Source organism: Lissotriton helveticus, chromosome 3_1, assembly GCF_964261635.1.
Source record: "Lissotriton helveticus chromosome 3_1, aLisHel1.1, whole genome shotgun sequence".
Classification (NCBI taxonomy): domain Eukaryota; kingdom Metazoa; phylum Chordata; class Amphibia; order Caudata; family Salamandridae; genus Lissotriton; species Lissotriton helveticus.
The window spans coordinates 161,786,247-161,808,639 of record NC_136061.1 but is presented as its reverse complement, the minus strand read 5'-3'; the positions used below and the strand labels follow the sequence as shown (position 1 = coordinate 161,808,639).

The window sequence follows — 22,393 nt, the reverse complement described above, 5'->3', positions numbered from 1 at the left end:
ACACCATAGGCATACAGCTCAGCCCTGAGGAAGAACCCCACAAACTAAAGGAAGGGTTTGGAAACGCGTCGGCTTTTGGCTGTTCGAGGCTTTCCTGCTGTTCAACATTTGAGGCAACCCAAACTTTACGGGTTGACACACGAACAAAGGGCAATTTCATTGAAGTCACGAAGCCCAATGTGTCTAGTCCCACCAAACATGCATCCTTTGTCGGGACTAGTGTAAAAATCAGTATAGGTGTATCAAATTCAGTTACTCTTTTTTAAATAGTCCAGTGTAACTTTGATTGATTGTTATGATTTTTGTTCATGCAGTATCACATTTATGATTCATGTTTGCATTGTCTTAAAATGTGTAAAGAATGTTTAAACCTCTGATGTTCACATGAAATGTAAATAATTGCTTTAAACGTTTTGAAAATGTATGAATGAATACACAAACCTTCGGAATCCATGAAAAGAAGGTACACAGCCGCTAAATAAAAAGCTGTTGTGAATTGAACTTGAGCCCTGGCACCCTTGTTTCTGAGATAAAACTCTACGCAGGCATCTATGTGGGGAGGCCAAATATAGCAAAATATCGTCCGCGTAGAGTGAGATCCGGCCTTCCCAGCCTTCGGCCCAATGCAGCCTCTTATTACAGGGTCTCCTCGAATCCAACAGGCCTAAGGGTCTGGAGTGAGCGCAAACAGCAGTGGGGACAGTTGGCACCCTTGCCTCGCCCCCCTGTGGAGATAGAATATGGCTGTTTTTTTTTATTGTTGATCACCCCTTGTGCTAGTGGATCAATGTATAAAAGTCAAAGCCAACTGATAAATTAATGACCAAACCCCCAACCTTTCTAGGACAGCAAAAAGGTACGACCACTCAATGGTGTCAAACGCCATGGTTGCATCCATCGACACAATAATTGCGTCCTCCATGATAGTATCTGTCCTACCCAAAACCCTGTGCAACCTCCTTAAATTCAGGGACGTGTTCCTTGATCGCATAAATCCCGAGTGGTCCGGATGGACCAGCTCAGGAAGGACACAAATCAAATGGGTGGCTAAGAATTTTGCCAATATCTTAGCCTCTGCATTCAGCAGCAATATGGGTCGATATGAAGTGCAACTGTCCTTGGGTATCACCACCAGAGTGGGTAGCCTTTGGTCCAGTAGAAGGAGTCATTTCTAAAGACTTTCCATGAACATTGCCCTTAGGTAGGGGGCCATCTTATCAGGTCATAATTTGTAAAGTTCGATCGGGAGGCCATTTGGGTACATCGCTCTTCCGGTCTGGAGAGAGCAAATGGCCTGTGCTATTTCATCCAATGTGAGGTCTCCCTCCAACACCTGCCTCTCCCCTTCCTTTAATACGATCAGATGAATTTCGGCCAGCAGCTCTTTAGTTTCAGTCTCTAGCCTGTTGGACCTAGAAGTATAGATCAGGTGATCATATCTACCAAACTCGTCTGCGATATCTTGCGGGTCAGTAAGTGTTATCCTGGTTTCTGCCCTCAGTTCCGATACCAGTCGGCTTGCTGTCTCCGTCCTATCTAACCATGCCAGCAGTTTTCCAGCTTTGTCCCACAGTTCGTATATGCTCCCCAGTTTATGGCTGAGCATGATTTTGGCAGCTTCTCTCGCCTCTGATTTATACTCCTCTTGCGTCAGATTGAGAAGATGTGCCGCGTCTTGGTCTGTTGATGTCAAGAGACCCTCTTCCACTTTTAATAATATCCTCTTCTAGTCAGAGAAGCCTAGCCTGTTTTTCTTTTTTGGCCCCGGAGATATGAGATAGTGCACGTCCCCTTATTACAGTTTTAAAGGCCTCCCAAAGGACCTGAGCTGAGCCGACCGTGCCATCATTCTCAATAAAGTAGTGTTTGATTTCTTGCTCCAATTATAGGGGTTTGAAGGTGCCAGGGGCTAATTGCGGTGACCCTAGTAACGTCTTCCCTCCCATACTCCATTTGTAGCCAAATTGGGGAGTGATCTGATATTCTACTAGCCAGATGTCTAACCTCTTTAACATATTCAACCTGTGCAGCTGGGGCGAGGATATAGTTAAAACGGGAAAGGCTTTTGTGAACCCCTGAGTGAAATGAGTATTGCGTCTCTACGGGGTGATATACCCCCCATATATCAACCAGATCCATAGCCTCTAGGAAATGTAGGAGGCGCAGCTGTAAAGGAGGTATAATCACTCACCCCCCCCCCCCCCCCCCCCACCACTCCCCAATATCAGACTGCCACTGGGAAACTCAAGCAGCACCTTTCCCACTTCTTTAAATGTAATTTCATGCAATCCCGGTGGCAAGAACAGTGATAGTAGTGTCCACGCTTCTCCATCCCACCAGCCAGACACTGCTGGGTATCTCCCTAAATTGTCGTTGTATACCTTGTCTATTGTCATCGGGAATGTGGGTATTTTCAATATACCTACTCCCCTGGAGCCCATCGTGAACCCTTAGTGCGCTACCAATTTATAGCCCCATCTAGCTAGGGCCTTACACATGTTCCCTATGAGGTGCGTCTCTTGGAGCATAACCACCTCGGGGGCATGCAGTGTAAGAAATTGCAAAACAATCCCTCTTTTAAGTTTCTTGCAATCCATTTACATTTCAGGATAATAGCTTGATTTGTCTCTCACTCGTAGCGCCCATGTCTTTGGGTAGTATCCACTGCTGGGGGAGTACCCAGCCATATCCCGTGAACATCCACCATCCCACGAGCGAACCACATGTGGTCCGTCACGTTCTCAACACCATGTTCATGATCACTGTAGTTCCTATGCTTAGACTTGTATATAATTCTGTGACAAACAAAAACGAACACTAAAAGATCCAAAACCCCAACACCTCCCACCCCGTTGCCCTCTCTGCTCCCCTGCACTCTGGGCCCAAAACTACCCTTAACCCAGATAGTGCAGAGTACCTGTCGCCCTAACCAAGAAATTAACTAGTAATTGGAAGGGGTCTGGGGTTTCAGACTCCCTCCCAACAGACCCCCAACTGCTGCTATGTGTTCCCCAATAACTACACATGGACATGCATCATACATGTGATCGTGGGGTGATGGCGGACCGGAATAGCAGGCGGGGAGGCCGTATATATTGGGCGATGACTTCGCTTGTTTTATTATTGTACACAGTATTTCACGAATGGTAACGATGAAAACAAGGTGGATGCAGGAAGGGGAAGGGTCTCCGTCTCTTCGGTCGACTTGCCAGGCGATGGGGTCCTCGCTCTGGGTGGTTCCCGATGTGGTCCCCGGAGGTATAGGAAATGAGAGAAATAAGAGGGCTGTTAGTCCACCTGACCGGGACTTAATTGAGTCCTTCTAACAACACCAGGGTTGTGCGGGAGGTTAAAGAGACTGTGAGGGAGTAAGGGAATCGGGTAACGGTTGGGAGGCGAAGAAAAAGTACGGGGGTGTTGAGGAGGGTAGGTGAAGGGACAGTTACAACCGTGATCGGGTGATCCAATGCTGCTATACAATGACTATATACAGTGCACAAAGCGAACCCAGAAGTGAGGATGATGTGGTTTTAGAGGCTTATACACAGAACTATTTACACGACTATTTACAATCCCCTGTGGTGATGTAGGAGAAAGGGTACTCGCATGCCCTACCGCAACTCTTCCGCGAGTTGCGGCCGCTCTCCAGCCACCTCCTGGGGACTCCACCAGTTCTCCCTCCAAACGTCCTCCCTCCAAACGTCCTCGGCTTCCCCTTCAGTCGCCTTCTCGGGTTCTCCGTCCTCTGCCTCTCCTTCGGGCGTCTTCTCTGGTTCTCCGCACGCTGTCTCCTGCCACGAGTCCGCCGCATCGAACGCTCTTCTCGCCGTACTTCCTGCTTTTCCGTGTTCCGGCTCCAGGGCGTGGGCTGGCCTTCTGGGGTCACGGGAGAACACTTCTGGTTTTCCGTCCTTTCCGATTGGATCCTGCAAGAGGGGAGGAGGCCAGGCTGTCAGAGGTTTCTCAGTGTCGGGCCCCGAGGCCAAGGATCTTCATCGGATGATGCCGTTTCAGGGAGGTAGGGGACGGCGCACTTTCACAATACACAAATACGATCAATTAGTGCAGAAAATGTTTGCTTAGCATGTTCGGCGTGCAGTCTCGATTCCTCCGGCGTCAGTAGAGGTGAGGGCGACGTAGAATTATCTTAGCAAACAATTCCCAACTTGGCAAGGTGCTTAACGGCGTAGGTCAAAAGACTTTTTATCATTTGGCGTTATGAACCTTCGCTGGTCTCAGACCCGCCAACCATTATTGTGCCGCTTCCGGCGTGTCAAAAAAAGCAAGTCTTTCCATCCGCTTCTACCCTCCGTTTTGCTGGGAATAACATCGCATTGTGAATGCCTATGTCTCTCAGTAATTTTTTTAAGTTCAGGAAAGTGTGCCATTGAATAGTCCTGCAATGGTAAAATCAGGAAAAAAGGACAGTTCGCTGTTCTTGATCTTTAGGGGAGGGTTAGTGCACGCCGTTTGTAAAATACTGTCTCGGTCCCAGAAGTTAAGGAGTAGTGCCAGAATGGGTCTTGAATTGGCCCTGGGTGAGGCCTCTTCCCCCCCCGCCCACCCAACCTTCAGCATGGTTTTAACTTTTTTGCTAATTTTTTGCAAATCAGTCTGGATCAACGCCATGGGTATGGTGTCCATTCTGTGTTCCAGCGAGGTACGCACCCCGCAATGGTTGCCATTACATCCACCAGTGTCAGTTCCTCTCCAGGTGGTGTAGACGATTTTTCGGCCTTACCTCTGTGCGCTCCCTCATGTTCACTTACTTTGTGGGTGGTGTATTTATCCAGTTACGTCTGGATTATAGACCTCTGTCCCCTCGGGCAAGATATGACGCAGTGCAGGTAGTGGTGTCACTCCCCGGGGCTGTGTCCTGGAATCACATGCCCCACTCCCCGCACGCCAAGTCCAACACCCAAGACGATCTCAGCAACGTCTCACCAGTGTTGCCAAATATATGATGCACTGGCTGCAGCGTATTAAAGATGCCCGGACTTGAAATCAAGAGATCCGGTGCAGCACAACAGGTTTCAAATGGGTCCTGACCATCAAAGTTGATCTGAACCTCTGCCGGAAATCTCTATAGGGGCATTTGCTGCAAATCGCAAGCTAATGCTTGGAGAGGGAATGCCCCTCCCACACGTATGGCACCATAGCACGTGCAATACATTTTAGATCACACATTCAGTTCACTGTGTAGATCTCACTTTCACATAGCTTAAGGTCCTGAGGAAAGCCAGTATTAATGAAAGGCCTGGCTGAAACATGTAGGCCACCCACCGGATGCAGAAGTTCCTAATTATCACTCCACCTACATTCATTGCCTTGCTTTTACTGCTACTAGAGGCCCAGATATTAAAGGTAATCTCCGTGGGCACTGGAACCACTGGATAGCTTTTAAAACTCACTTTTCCACTCCACTATCACTGCACACTCAGTAAAATACCTGCTCCGCTGTAATACAGGCTTTGAAGCACACCTGGGACACATTCGGTGCCATTGGGTGGGCCCGATGATGAAGCATGCCACCAATGAGGTTGGTGGGTGAGGGCTTTGTATGGAAACACAAAAGTTCCTTTCCCTTCTCCATACAGTCCTGAGTCCTGTACCACATGTTAATAGGCCAGTCCTCTCTTGATTATACGGACTTGGAATCACACTTCCCTCCTGCAAAGAAGGCACAATCCAATGGCCACTGGCCGTGAGTTATGGTCCCGTTTTTGTCCCAAGGCTTGCACCCAGCGTGGCACTAGATTCGCACCTGCAGCACGCCCGCCATGGTATTTCTGGAGTTTAGCCGGGATTTCTAGCCTACCAAGGTATTTATTTTACCCCGCGACTCACTCCTCCGCTGTACTCTCATCACAGCCGCAGGGCAGAAAGCCTTCTGAGATGGTCACCTCCACCCCCCACTGGCTGCCGCTGGTGTCTATATGTTCACCGCCCTTAATGTCGTCGGCTCGTGGGCCTGTGGCCCAGTCTTCAGGCTTCCAGATGGAGTGTAGTGCACCGGGCAGACCATAAGAAATGGGGCTGTGCCAAATCAAATCAGGTGTTTGTTAAGCGCGACTACACACCCGTAAGGGTCTCGAGGCACTGAGAGTGTGGGGGGGGGGTTCGCAGGTTCCGGTCCATCAAGGAGGAGTTCTGTCGAAGAGCCAGGTTTTGAGCTTTCATGCAAAGATGGGGAGCGATGTTACCTGTCTGAGGTGGAGCGGAAGGTCGTTCCAGGCACTGCCTGCGCGGAAGGAGAAGGAACGGCCTCCCGAACTGGTCTTTCTGGTGCGGGGGACCACGGCGTAGGAGAGCTGGGCTGATTGTAGGGTCCTTTTGGGTGCGTGGAATTTGAGTCGGCTGTTCAGGTATGCTGGTCCGGTCATGTGAGCGTGGGTTAGCATCTTGAAGGTGACTCTAGTTTTGATGGGGAGCCAGTGTAGTGTGCACAGGTGCTGGGAGATGCGGCAGTGGCTTGGCAGGTTGAGGACCAGTCTTGCGGCGGCGTTTTGGATGTTCTGTAGCTTGAGGGTGAGGTTTTTGTTTATTTCGGCATAGAGTGCGTTGCCGTAGTCGAGCCTGCTGGTGACCAGGGCATGAGTGACGGTCTTTCTGTGTTCGAGGGGGATCCATTTGAAGGTCTTACGTAGGAGGTGGAGGGTGTGGAAGCAGGAGGACGAGACGGAGTTGTTCTGGCAGTCCTTTTTGAGCTCTGAGTCCAGGATGATTCCCAGGTTGCGTGCATGCGTGGTCCTTGGGGGTGGGTGGGCTTCCGAGGGGGGTGGGGAGGGGGGGGGGGGGCAACCAGGTGTCGTTCCAGGCGTCTGGGTTTGGGCCCATGATGAGTACTTCTGTTTTGTTTGTGTTTAGTTGTAGGCAGCTGTTTTTCATCCATTTGGCTACGGCTTCCATGCCTTCCCGAAATTGGATAGGGAGAGGATGAGTAGGGTGTTGTCTGCGTATGACATAATGTTGAGTCCGTAGGTTCTGACGATGGGGGCGAGCGGAGCCATGTAGACGTTGAAGAGCTTAGGGCTGAGGGAGGACCCCTGGGGGACTCCGCAGGTGGTAGGTGTAGGGTCTGAGCGGAAAGGGGGGAGTCTGGCCCGCTGCGTTCTGCTGGAGAGAAAGGAACGGATCCAGTCGAGGGCCTTGTCTTCGATCCCTGCATCCTCGAGTCTGCGTATTAGGGTGCGGTGTCGAACGCCTCTGAGAGGTCGAGGAGGATGAGGGCTGCTGTTTCTCCTTTGTCTAGTAAGGTACGGATGTCATCTGGTGCGGCAAGGAGGCGGTTTCCGTACTCTGGCTTTTTCTGAAGCCAGATTGGGAGTAGTCGAGGATGTTGTGCTCTTTGATGAATGTGGCGAGTTGGATGTTGATGGCTTTCTTGCTGACTTTCGCTGGGAACGGGAGCAGGGAGATGTGTCTGTAGTTTTTGAGGTCGGTGGGGTCCGCTGAGGGTTTCTTCAGGAGGGGGTTGATCTCAGCGTGTTTCTAGTCATCAGGGAACGAGGCGGTTGCCAGGGAGTGGTTGATGGTGTGGCAGCGCATGGGTGCGATGGTGTCGGCGGCTCTGTTGAAAATGTGGTGAGGGCAGGGGTCCGTGGGGGCCCGGAGTAGATTGACTCCATCGTCTTCAGTGTGTCTTCGGTAGTGAGGGCTGTCCAGTTGTCGATCGCTGGCTTCAGGGTGTCGGGGTGGTTGGTGAGGGTTCAGTGTGTTGGTTTTCTTCGTCAAAGTTGTCGTAGATGCTCTTCATTTTGTGGTGGAAAAAGATGCGGAGTTTGTCACTGGTCACCGATGCCTCCTGGCTCCCGCGGCAACCTCTGCACGGAAAAGGCAGGTAGTGAGGGGGGGAAGCCAGCGGGAGGAATGTTTCCTAATCCCCACTTGTCCCAGGGGTCTGGATTCAGACAGCGGGGTAGAGGCCTCCGGGGCGCCGCTACAACCCAACAGCTGCTGCCGCCCCTCATGGAACCCGGGCCGGCTGCTCGTCCACTTGAGCCTGGGGGTTTTCGGGCCTGGTCTCTCCACGGCTCCTCTGCTTTCCGGAGCCTCAGTGCCAGTGTCTATTGGCGCGCGGAGCCACAGCAGATGCAACGCACACCTTCCGCTGCTTGTTGCGGAGAAAAACTGATATTTAAGGCTGTTTTAGGTCTTCAGATCCTGGAGCTTCAATGCCTCGCAGCCATCGTGCTCGGCGGTCAAGCTGCGCCCCATATCTTTTCAATCTTCATGTGCCGACTTTAAGGTAAGGCGAGTGCCTGCTAGTAATTTTTGTTTGTGGTTGCTACTTTTTCAGGTGTTTAATGTGGATGCTCTAAATAAGTTTGATTATCTGTGTTGTGTATTTGTAAGAGTGACTGGCTCAACAGGTCTGGTTTAGTTCGGGATTTATTTTTATTTTGGTTCTTTACAATAGGATTTAGGAATATCGCATTGTAGGCCAATAGCGTTGTCTCATAAGTTGCTGTTTTAAAAGCAGCCCTTGAATAATATTTATATACTCTTTAAATATGATTTTCTAACAGTAATATAAATATAAAGGACGACTACTTCCAAAACACCGCTGTCTTCTGTGGTGGGGTATCATTTTAGGGTAATGTAACTCAGAAGAAGTTTCTTCCTGATTGAGGAAATTGTTTTGTGTGAAATAGTTCAGGAAATAATCGTAATAATCATGTAAGTGCTGTTAAAAATATAGCAGGGTAAAGACATTTTTGTTTTCTTTGGGGCATATCGTTTGAACCGAAATTATCCTCGCATGCTAATAGAGTATATATATTATCTTATAGGGAAGGAAACTAATGCGATGAATCTACAAAAAGCTGTATTTTTTTGTTTTTGAATACCACTCCCGATTTGTTGGATAATTATATTTCAATGAAGAGTAGCGACAAGTGGTGAGTACTGACAGAGCTTGTGACTAATAGACTGTTCGCGAATCTTATGTGCATAAGAAGACAGACAGTAGAAGGAAAGCACAGGGAAAGTAGTCTTGCCCTTTGTTCCCCTTCCCTATACTCGCCTTTGTAACGGAAGCTATTTAATTATAAATAAGGCTCCCTGTTTTTCGTTTTTTACTGATTTTTTTTTTTACAGATAAATAAAGACTGAAAACCATTTGTTTCCTTGTCTGTATTTTAATTGTGGGTAAAAACTAAAATTGGGTTGCTTTTGGGTGATTCTAAACACTCTGTGCCCTGACTGCGTGTCCATTAGCTCTGTGCATCGATAGGTAAGGGGTTAATAGAGAAAGGAATTTTAGTAAAGAAGTTTAAACAGCAGTAGACATGTACACGGTTGATACCGAAATTTGCATATTTTTACTTAAGTGCATTGATTTATCTTCTTCGAATGTTTATATCTCTGAATCATGGCAGGCATTCAATCATGAGTTCATATTTATCGGTAAATAAATGTGGAAATATACCGGGTTCACAAACCCAAAATAAATATGAATAAATACAGCTAGAAAGACCAAAAAATAAATATAGATAAATACAGACGGAAATGTAAAAAAATAAATACCATAACACCGGGAGCCCTAATTATAAACTACAGAACTATATTGAAATGAGTTCTAGATTAGGTGGGTCTACAACTTTTCTGTAAGTATACTGTATAGTAATAGGTTAGTCGCTTATATTTAAAGCTTCTGTTTCCGTTTTACTGATTTTTACAGATAAATACAGACTGAAAACAAAGTGTTTCCCGTCTACATTTATTTTTCTAAATGGAAATACAGAAAATTTGGCTTCTTATGAGTGACTGTCCATACTATCTTTCATCAGTTCCAAGACACCTGCTGGGCAAATAGATGACCTAGAGAGTCAAAAACAAGATGAAATTTCCTTAAAGAACACGTCAACATCCATTTGTAGTATAAAGCTAATATTTACCTTTGGTTGTATTGTTATGTTAGATTTGGCTGCTTAATTTAAACCATAACAGCCATCAAAGTATGAGCATTTATTGCTTAAACAAATGTGGAAATATATTATTTTACATCTTCTTTTATTCACAGAACACAAAATAAATCCAAATACTGATAAGATGGGCAAAAAATAAAAATTTATAAATACAGATGGAAATGTTAATAAATACCATGAAACCAGGATCCCTACTTGTATTGTTACTGAAGATGTTTTTTCCCCTAAAGTTTTTTATTTACTACATTGAGATTTTTGTCAACAGTCTACTGCAGGCAAAATGCTTGGTTGTGGCGGCACAGCCTGCCTTGATCACAGTTCTTGGTTGTGGCAGCACAGTCTGCTTCCGGCATAGTTGTGGTCACTGCAAAGATGCCTGCTTCAGCACCACTCTGGTCACAGCAGTGACGACCGCTTTAAATGTAGTTCTGGGTCACAGCAGTAAATGCTGTTTTCCCTGATTCCCATTTGTAACCACAGTCCTGCAAAAACTGTGCCCTAAATTCATAGGGTGTACAGATGTCCCTTCAACCACAGTCGCTATTCTCAAAGCTGGGTTCAAGCGGCTTCTGGCAATGCGTGGGCAGTTGTATCTCCTGCAAGTAGGTTTACCACCAAGCTGTTATTGCACCAGCATTAAGGTCAATTTAATGTTTAAGGCCCTTGCTGGTACTGATACATTTCTGACAATGCATGGCCCAATGTTTGTTTGTACTTTTTCTGAGGTAACATGCAGTAGTGCATGCTCTGCAGTTTGGCGTTTAGAGTATGTGTTGGGTTTTGTTTATACATAGTACAAAGCAACAGCAGGGCATCGTGCCATTGACCGGGCCAGTGTTTATTCATGTGAGCGAACCTGGGTTTGAACCGTTTAGAAAAATAATAGACTGTAGTGTGGTCTGAGCAATTGCCAGTGCCTGAGATTCATTCAAGCATTTCATCAATCACCTTGTTTTTGCAGTTGCCACCGTATGTGCAACCTGTATGCCCAGGCAGGGGTCCAATGCTCACTGTGCCTATGGAACCAAGCTACACCCAACTGAAGAGCACCAACTAGTGCAAAACCGGTCTTTGGTTGCTTGTGTTATGGTTCAGGGAAGACCTGGCCTGGCAGTTCGGACTGGACTGTTCTTGTTGGAGCAGGTTCAAGACTGAATTGTGTGTGGCCAGGTCCAGACTGAGGTGACTGGCAGCAGCAGGGCATCGTGCCATTGACGGGGCCAGTGTTTATCCATGTGAGCGAACCTGTGTTTGAACCTTTTACAAAAACAATAGGCTGTAGTGTGGCATGTGCAGTTGCCAGTGGCTGAGATTAATTCAAGCATTCTATCCATCACCTTACTGTTGTTGAACTTTTTATGTTCATTAATTTATCTCAATGAATGAACCTGAGAATGGACAACTCCGTTGCCCTTTAGGATCAGTATCTTATACAGTTGTGCCAAAGCACAAAAAACATCCAATTTAGATATTCTGCCAAGTAGTAAGCCATCGGGGGAGTACATTTTGTAAGAAGCAGATGCTCATGAGTCATAAGGGTAAATGCATTACTGCATGCATACTCATATTACCAAATGCTGTTTCATGGCCTGAACACACAATTGTACTTGTTGTCTATATACAATGTCTTGTATGTCAGTAAATGTATAAATAATTGGCCAGTATGTTTTTGTAGCAAAGGCAGCAAACCTTCTTGCAGGGTTAACAGGTAGGTTCCTTCCTTCTCTCATTAAGCAGCCTGGCATCTCTGTGCTCATGATAGAGAAACAACTTCTTCTTGCAAGGTAACTCTACAGGGTATTTCACCTTACCTTTGGAAAGCTGGCTGTCGGGCAGGCACCAACTATGGTTATACAGCAGAGTTCTCAGTACTCTGTGATGCACTCCCTTTCTTGGACCAAGAGAACTTGGAACTGGAACAAGTTGAGCAGTTGCTTCCACTTTTATACGGTCAAAAGTTACATGTGGATTCACGGTCTGTTCTTTCAGAACCTGATTGGAGTAGTTCTTCTTTCAAGTGTCCTTTCTAAGCTGCTGTACAGACACAACCTTTGTACTATGTGATGTTACTGACCGCAAGGTAATCTTCAGCCAGGAGTACTCATAATAGAGGCACAAAGGAATGTGAGCTTTCGGCACCTGGCTCCCAACAGCCATGCTGAACAGTTGTCCTGGAAGAGACAAAGGACTTCCTTGCCTAAAGGGCCCTTTTCATGCTGAACAGCAGAGCCTGCAGGACAACACTCCACCACCTAGCATGTAGCAGTGCTACAGGGAGACTAATCAATAGCTTCTCTCAGCAAAAGGTCTAATTGCATTTCTGTGGGACCCTTGTCCTCTAAGTCCCCACTTCATTGTCTAGGTCTCCTCCCTTCAGCCTCAGGAATGTAAGCAATACACTGGGGAAAATCCCTTGCCTGCATCATTTGCACATGTACAAGCCAGGGGCTTCCGAAATAGAACCCACAGGCCTCTATTACTCTGGCTGACGAATGCACTCATTGCATGTACCACACCAGCCACACACACAATCATGCACAACATTCACTTGGAATATTGGTGCCAGGATTTGGGTTAGCACATTGAAGCAGAACTTGATGCAAGTTGCTCAGTAGGCTTCTACTCCAGTGTCAAAAAATAAAGTGTGATCACAGCTATGAATTAAAAAATCCTGGTACATTGCCACCACCACCACTCTATATGAAAAACCCATGACAGGGACTTAAGTCCACTATCAGTAAAATGAGGCGTGTCCAGATTACAGGGCAGGTTTGTGGCCTCACTCGTGTCATTGGACGGGCCAAGCTGGACTTGTGTGAGCCTATGGCCAAAATCAAAAACAGAATACCAGAAACTCGAAGTCTGGCACTCTGGGCAGGGAAACACAATGGACACCACCATACAGGGGATAGCAGTCCCAACATCATCCTAATTCATGTGGCAATTTGTATAAACAATTGTCTTTGTTCAGTAGTATTTGTAAAGTGCACCTTTTGCCCATTTGAAGCTTGGGTTTATTGGAGAAGTGTTATGGTGATTGTCCGGTTGCTTGTTCATGCTTGCATTTTGTTTCTATCTTTGTTTCTGTGTCCTTGTCTGTATCTAAGAATTTGTGTCTATTGTTGCCTTTAGTGCTGTTTTTTTCTATGACTTCTTAGTCATTACCTTGCCTGCTCAATCTGTGTCTCTGTGTCTCCGTGTCCTTGTCATTATATCCTTCTCGGCTGGTTCCAGTATCTCTATGTCAAAAAAACACAGACATTCCCTCTCGACCTACTAATTTTAACAAATTACAACATTGCTACTTTCAAGAAAATTTATCAACACAAGGTGAACATTTTTTTCCTCTTTTAGAGTATTTTATTTTTTTATATTCTTATTTTTTTGTTTTTTGTTATGGCTTCGTATTATTCTTATTTACTTTGAAACATTGTTTTACCACACATTTTTATATAAGCTTCAACATTAGAAAATTTAATACACAGATATCCAACAGAGAGAATATCAACTAATACATAAATATCACAATCTCAGACATACACATTCATCCATTCAACATTCATACTTAATTCTGTGTCGGAGGAATCACAGATTGTTTTGTGATGAGTACGCAAGGTCGACGCGTTTCGGTGGAATGAGACCATCTTCCTCAGGACCTCTTAGCAGAATCCTCAATCTTTACTCAAAAAACTTTTTATACTCTGTGTGGATATCTGTAATAATAAAAAATAGCTTTAAGTATACTAATTGCTATACATCTATTTCATCTGTTTTAAACATTTTTAACATATATTCTATCATTTCTACAGCTATTGACAATTTAAAACACACCCTGTGAGGAATACATACTACGATAAATCATATTTCTGCTTGATTTCTTTGTAACTTTTGTCAAAATGAATCACTCTATGACAATATCAGCACATTTGTCATACCTGGGCACCCTTTGTCGGTCTCGTAAGTACAATATATAGAAAATGTGAAAAAAGCTAAAGCCACTATTTCAAACAGGATCACCTCAGAATAACAGAGTTTTAGGAGTTACCATTTCACTAATTTCATATTGATCTTACCCTTATTTGTCTGTTTAGGATAAACCCCTTCTCTTTGGATTTCAAGCGATGTCGGGGGTGGTACTGTAGGGTATGCCTATGTCCTCGTATTATTCCTTGACTTTCATTTGTAGGTATAACCTATGACATATTATAAAGAATGGAAACTGATATCAGAACTCTATTCTGATTTTCAAAACTGTTTCCTATTTGCAAGCCCTCCTAAACGCTTACCTCAGTGGTCTTATTCCTAGGTAAAAACGCTCTGGGGTGTAGAGATTAATCGCCTTTTATCTGTATAGGTTCACTTCAATGAATACATTTCTGAAAGAATATCAGAAGAAAACATTCGCTAGATCTGATAAGTCATATCACTCAGGTTAAGTCACTAGCAAAGCAGGAAAGAATAAGGTTGACGTGAAACTAACCTCTCGCATCAATGAGTCTCACTTTCTGCCTTTTCAATTTGTTATTATCCCTTCCGGTCAGCAAGTGTCCTTAAATCTGCAGCCGTCCATATAGGATTTAGAAACTGAAGATCAAATGATAACAAAAAATCTCTTAGACTGCCCATCATCTGTGTTCATTTTTGGGTATTGATACATAACTACCTGTAGGTTCATTTTGTCCAAATCTTATTGTTAAAATAGTAACCCGTATGGCTACAAAGTTAACTATCAAAGCAAACCCTGATTTCCATCTGCACTCGATAAACATCTATACAGATATAATCTCGATTTTATCAAAACCGCCAGTTTGCCGGTTTCAAGTCTGCAACATGCGTGGTTGCATATTAATTAACGCGATCATATATCCACGATAAAAGATGAACCAAATTTTAGCTGTGCGTCCTCGTATTAAAATGGTCCTCACAAAACTAGCGATTTTCTATAAACAAAGGGGGATACTCCTTAGGTCACGCGACTACGCGCTTGAATTATCTCCGTTTTAACGTGCGGTGGTCGGAATATCTATGAATATGATCTCTGATTTACCCTCTACCCAAGGCTTATAAATTTAAAGTATGCGGTATGCGTGATGAAATTTAGGTTAACGCAATCCAGTCTTCATAAACATTTAGCAGATTTGAGTTTCAATAATGCAATATCACATGTATTTACTTTCTAGGTAACCGCGTTCTTTTAAATAAACCGGGAGAAGGCTACTATAATTAGATCGACTACACCCATAACTTGTCTCCGATTAAGCGTACAGCAGTGGGGATATCTACGAATCACTCACGCTTACTATTACGGCTTACCTTAGTGCTCGAGCAGCACGGCCCACACACGCGCCCTTCTCCAACAACCCAGAAGTTAGATCAGTGGATTGCTCGAGAGTTTATTTAAATGTTCTAGTTTACGCGCCAAACGCGTCTCACCTTAATTGGAGAGTGGTTTGAAAGTATATGAGCGCCATTTCTAAGTGATGTTTATCACGCCGAGACACTCTCTCCTACAGTGGGGAGTGGCTAGGAAATATGAGCGCCATTTGTAAATGGTGTCACTGCACTCGAGTGCCTATTTGGCATATGGGGAAATCGATGTTAGTTATTTATTTTTACGGTACGTACGATATTATGACGAGCAGAGTATCAGAGAAAAAACGGATTCTTTCCCAAAAGCAATTGCATATTAAAGTGGTAGCGCGGATCACTCCAAAAAATCGGACCCATATTTAGATGGTATCGAATCTCAAAATTCATAACGTCATGTGAATATTATATAATGGAAACAATGCCACGTGTATATGTCATGTAATAAACAACATAGCAATGCAAGATCTCATATATTGGCTGCCCTTATTTATCGAGTTCTGTCTATATAATCTATCATTTAATATTAAGCAGACCTCAGTCTATGAGTTTGGACAAAAACCCTATTTATAATTATAAAATCAATCCATCATTTTAGACAGTTCCTGAGAATTGTACAGCTATGGGTGACATGTGTATTATAGATCTATGATTGAACAAAATCATACAAAGACTCATTCATTGAATTCCAATTAATCTTCTTCAACTTGTTGCTGTTGCATGACCTTTACTCGAGAAGACGAGTACATGATGGACCATTCCACTAGTTATAAGTTATTGTTCTGCTTGCGTTCAACGCAGGTACATTTTGTTGATGTCCCAGTCATAATGTACCTGTTTAACTTATCCCAGCAAAATTCTTCACAGGTCAAAAAACCAAAAAAGGTCCATGCTACTCTCCAAAGTATACAGGGATCATTATTCTGTTACATACCAGGAAATATTTTCATTTAGACCCACTTTTACAGTGTCCAAATGAAAAATCCAAAAACATTCTAGTTTTTTCCTAGTTCTTTCCATTATTTCACCATTTTTATGTTGGACCTTTTCAAGAATACTCCATTTGAGGTCCAGTTCTTTATGGTTCAAGTCAATACAATGTTGAGTTAAAGGTGCTGTCAATTTGGCGGTTCTGACAGCAGATTTATGTTCACTAAACCTCTGTCTGAACTCTCTTCCTGTTTCGCCAATATATGCAAGTCCACAGGGACAGATGATGTAATAAACAATGTTTTTGCTTCTACAGTTAGTAAACGATCTTAATGTAATGTTAACATTGTTGTGTTGCAAGGTATCACTAACTATCGCGGAATCACAGGCGTGACAATTGCCACATCTGTGATTTCCACGAATGGCTTCTAAACCTGTCAGAGTTGTCTGTGTTTCCCGTAGTTTTGGTCTATTCCTCGTATGGACCAGCCGGTCTCTAAGGTTTCTGTTGCGTCTATACGTTACAAGTGGTTTCTCTAGTGGAATTTCACTTTCCACCTCAAGAATTCTCCAATTCTTGTTGATAACATTTTTTATTTTATAGTTTAGTGTCGAGTGGTTTATAACACATGTTATCTTGTTCTGAGTTTTAGGTCTGTTACGATTGAGCAGGGCATCTCTGTCATAGTATTTTGCTCTTTTCTGTGCTTGGCGTACCAAACGATGTGGGTAGCCTCTTGCAACTAGTCTTTCTTTCAGGGCTGAACTGTGAGTATTGTAATCAGTCAAAGAGGTACAATTGCGCCGAATGCGTAGGAATTCCCCAAAGGGGATTGAATCCTTTTGACAGTGGGGGTGAAAACTCCCAAACTGAAGGATGGTGTTTTTGGCAGTCGGTTTTCGATAAAGGCTTACCTGCAAAGTACCATCCTTTCCCTCAATCGCTATATCTAGATATTCAACTCGACTGCGACTAGTATTGGAAGTGAATTTTAATTAAATATTGGCAGGGTAATGAAACACAACTTGAGGAATATATTTTATGGCTGAATGCTAGTGATCAGAATTTAAAATTCACTTCCAATACTAGTCGCAGTCGAGTTGAATATCTAGATATAGCGATTGAGGGAAAGGATGGTACTTTGCAGGTAAGCCTTTATCGAAAACCGACTGCCAAAAACACCATCCTTCAGTTTGGGAGTTTTCACCCCCACTGTCAAAAGGATTCAATCCCCTTTGGGGAATTCCTACGCATTCGGCGCAATTGTACCTCTTTGACTGATTACAATACTCACAGTTCAGCCCTGAAAGAAAGACTAGTTGCAAGAGGCTACCCACATCGTTTGGTACGCCAAGCACAGAAAAGAGCAAAATACTATGACAGAGATGCCCTGCTCAATCGTAACAGACCTAAAACTCAGAACAAGATAACATGTGTTATAAACCACTCGACACTAAACTATAAAATGAAAAATGTTATCAACAAGAATTGGAGAATTCTTGAGGTGGAAAGTGAAATTGCACTAGAGAAACCACTTGTAACGTATAGACGCAACAGAAACCTTAGAGACCGGCTGGTCCATACGAGGAATAGACCAAAACTACGGGAAACACAGACAACTCTGACAGGTTTAGAAGCCATTCGTGGAAATCATAGATGTGGCAATTGTCACGCCTGTGATTCCGCGATAGTTAGTGATACCTTGCAACACAACAATGTTAACATTACATTAAGATCGTTTACTAACTGTAGAAGCAAAAACATTGTTTATTACATCATCTGTCCCTGTGGACTTGCATATATTGGCGAAACAGGAAGAGAGTTCAGACAGAGGTTTAGTGAACATAAATCTGCTGTCAGAACCGCCAAATTGACAGCACCTTTAACTCAACATTGTATTGACTTGAACCATAAAGAACTGGACCTCAAATGGAGTATTCTTGAAAAGGTCCAACATAAAAATGGTGAAATAATGGAAAGAACTAGGAAAAAACGAAAATGTTTTTGGATTTTTCATTTGGACACTGTAAAAGTGGGTCTAAATGAAAATATTTCCTGGTATGTAACAGAATAATGATCCCTGTATACTTTGGAGAGTAGCATGGACCTTTTTTGGTTTTTTGACCTGTGAAGAATTTTGCTGGGATAAGTTAAACAGGTACATTATGACTGGGACATCAACAAAATGTACCTGCGTTGAACGCAAGCAGGACAATAACTTATAACTAGTGGAATGGTCCATCATGTACTCGTCTTCTCGAGTAAAGGTCATGCAACAGCAACAAGTTGAAGAAGATTAATTGGAATTCAATGAATGAGTCTTTGTATGATTTTGTTTAATCATAGATCTATAATACACATGTCACCCATAGCTGTACAATTCTCAGGAACTGTCTAAGATGATGGATTGATTTTATAATTATAAATAGGGTTTTTGTCCAAACTCATAGACTGAGGTCTGCTTAATATTAAATGATAGATTATATAGACAGAACTCGATAAATAAGGGCAGCCAATATATGAGATCTTGCATTGCTATGTTGTTTATTACATGACATATACACGTGGCATTGTTTCCATTATATAATATTCACATGACGTTATGAATTTTGAGATTCGATACCATCTAAATATGGGTCCGATTTTTTGGAGTGATCCGCGCTACCACTTTAATATGCAATTGCTTTTGGGAAAGAATCTGTTTTTTCTCTGATACTCTGCTCGTCATAATATCGTACGTACCGTAAAAATAAATAACATCGATTTCCCCATATGCCAAATAGGCACACTCGAGTGCAGTGACACCATTTACAAATGGCGCTCATATTTCCTAGCCACTCCCCACTGTAGGAGAGAGTGTCTCGGCGTGATAAACATCACTTAGAAATGGCGCTCATATACTTTCAAACCACTCCAATTAAGGTGAGACGCGTTTGGCGCGTAAACTAGAACATTTAAATAAACTCTCGAGCAATCCACTGATCTAACTTCTGGGTTGTTGGAGAAGGGCTCGTGTGTGGGCCGTGCTGCACGAGCACTAAGGTAAGCCGTAATAGTAAGCGTGAGTGATTCGTAGATATCCCCACTGCTGTACGCTTAATCGGAGACAAGTTATGGGTGTAGTCGGTCTAATTATAGTAGCCTTCTCCCCGGTTTATTTAAAAGAACGCGGTTACCTAGAAAGTAAATACATGTGATATTGCATTATTGAAACTCAAATCAGCTAAATGTTTATGAAGACTGGATTGCGTTAACCTAAATTTCATCACGCATACCGCATACTTTAAATTTATAAGCCTTGGGTAGAGGGTAAATCAGAGATCATATTCATAGATATTCTGACCACCGCACGTTAAAACGGAGATAATTCAAGCGCGTAGTCGCGTGACCTAAGGAGTATCCCCCTTTGTTTATAGAAAATCGCTAGTTTTGTGAGGACCATTTTAATACGAGGACGCACAGCTAAAATTTGGTTCATCTTTTATCGTGGATATATGATCGCGTTAATTAATATGCAACCACGCATGTTGCAGACTTGAAACCGGCAAACTGGCGGTTTTGATAAAATCGAGATTATATCTGTATAGATGTTTATCGAGTGCAGATGGAAATCAGGGTTTGCTTTGATAGTTAACTTTGTAGCCATACGGGTTACTATTTTAACAATAAGATTTGGACAAAATGAACCTACAGGTAGTTATGTATCAATACCCAAAAATGAACACAGATGATGGGCAGTCTAAGAGATTTTTTGTTATCATTTGATCTTCAGTTTCTAAATCCTATATGGACGGCTGCAGATTTAAGGACACTTGCTGACCGGAAGGGATAATAACAAATTGAAAAGGCAGAAAGTGAGACTCATTGATGCGAGAGGTTAGTTTCACGTCAACCTTATTCTTTCCTGCTTTGCTAGTGACTTAACCTGAGTGATATGACTTATCAGATCTAGCAAATGTTTTCTTCTGATATTCTTTCAGAAATGTATTCATTGAAGTGAACCTATACAGATAAAAGGCGATTAATCTCTACACCCCAGAGCGTTTTTACCTAGGAATAAGACCACTGAGGTAAGCGTTTAGGAGGGCTTGCAAATAGGAAACAGTTTTGAAAATCAGAATAGAGTTCTGATATCAGTTTCCATTCTTTATAATATGTCATAGGTTATACCTACAAATGAAAGTCAAGGAATAATACGAGGACATAGGCATACCCTACAGTACCACCCCCGACATCGCTTGAAATCCAAAGAGAAGGGGTTTATCCTAAACAGACAAATAAGGGTAAGATCAATATGAAATTAGTGAAATGGTAACTCCTAAAACTCTGTTATTCTGAGGTGATCCTGTTTGAAATAGTGGCTTTAGCTTTTTTCACATTTTCTATATATTGTACTTACGAGACCCACAAAGGGTGCCCAGGTATGACAAATGTGCTGATATTGTCATAGAGTGATTCATTTTGACAAAAGTTACAACGAAATCAAGCAGAAATATGAATTATCGTAGTATGTATTCCTCACAGGGTGTGTTTTAAATTGTCAATAGTTGTAGAAATGATAGAATATATGTTAAATTTTTTTAAAACAGATGAAATAGATGTATAGCAATTAGTATACTTAAAGCTATTTTTTATTATTACAGATATCCACACAGAGTATAAAAAGTTTTTTGAGTAAAGATTGAGGATTCTGCTAAGAGGTCCTGAGGAAGGTGGTCTCATTCCACCGAAACGCGTCGACCTTGCGTACTCATCACAAAACAATCTGTGATTCCTCCGACACAGAATTAAGTATGAATGTTGAATGGATGAATGTGTATGTCTGAGATTGTGATATTTATGTATTAGTTGATATTCTCTCTGTTGGATATCTGTGTATTAAATTTTCTAATGTTGAAGCTTATATAAAAATGTGTGGTAAAACAATGTTTCAAAGTAAATAAGATAATACGAAGCAATAACAAAAAAACAAAAAAATGAGAATATAAAAAAATAAAATACTCTAAAAGAGGAAAAAAATGTTCACCTTGTGTTGATAAATTTTCTTGAAAGTAGCAATGTTGTAATTTTGTTAAAATTAGTAGGTCGAGAGGGAATGTCTGTGTTTTTTTGATATTACTTTGTTTCCCCTCTTTCCCCGACCAGTAAAGTATTATTAGAGGGGGTCCCATATTCATGTAGATACAGTATCTCTATGCAAATCAGTCATTGGCTCCAAGTTTCCATGTACCAAGTTGTCTATTGGCATTGTCGTTTTGTCCCTTTGTGTACCAGCACCTCTGTAGGAGTAACTGCCATCGTGTTTCCATCATAATTATTGTCATGGGATCCAGTGTATATGTTTTCCTATCTATTTGTCCCTATCTTGTGCCCTTGTTTCTTTTTTCGCTATCTGTCTGCATTTCTTTGTCCCACAGGCAGTATCTCTCTGTTAATTATTTATCTTTCTGTGTGCATTTCTCTTGATTGCATTTAGTTCAGTGCCCCCTTACCCTGATGTCCATCCCAGTCAGAAGCCAAGAAAAAGTCACTGTCATTGAAAAAGCATGCACCGACTCTCTGACATGTATGCATTCTGATGGGTTTGCTTCCATTTTGTGTTCCTTCTGACTCTATCTCCCTCAGCCCACATCTTGGTCCCCTTGTCAAGCTCTTACAATCTTCTGATCTGCCTATATTCCCACCCTGTGACATTGTCTCCTGATTCTCTTGTCAGTGTTTCTTTGTTTTACCATCAGGGTTTCCTAGTTTTGTGTCTCTCTCACTTTCATTATGTTCTACTGCCTTGTTTAATTGTTTATCACTGTTTTCTTGTCCCAGAGTGCGGCTTGGGGACTGCTTGTGCCAGTGTGTCTGTCCCAATGGTTGTCTCTTTATGCCCTGGTCTTTGTATTTTCTTACAAGAGTCATATGTGTTGAGAATAATTAGTAATGAAGAATTCTTGATTTTAGGTTTTGTGTTGGGTGGAGCTTTTGGAGTGTTTACAGCCGGCATTGACACCAATGTAGGCTTTGATCCCAAAGATCCCTACAGGACGCCAACAGCAAAGGAAGTCCTCAAAGATATGGGCCAGAGGGGTGCATCATATGCAAAAAACTTTGCCATTGTGGGAGCAATGTTCTCCTGCACAGAGTGCTTGGTCGAATCGGTAAGTGGCAGAATTTG

General features: G+C 43.0%; 1 protein-coding gene across 1 annotated transcript in view; it reads left to right on the top strand.

The window, feature by feature from the left end:
* Positions 1 to 22,393, top strand: part of TIMM22 (translocase of inner mitochondrial membrane 22) — a 44,440-nt gene that overhangs the window by 10,370 nt on the left and 11,677 nt on the right. The window contains exon 2 of the mRNA XM_078679461.1: positions 22,180 to 22,376. Coding sequence (XP_078535587.1) covers positions 22,180 to 22,376 — 197 coding nt within the window. The remainder of the gene's footprint in view (positions 1 to 22,179; positions 22,377 to 22,393) is intronic.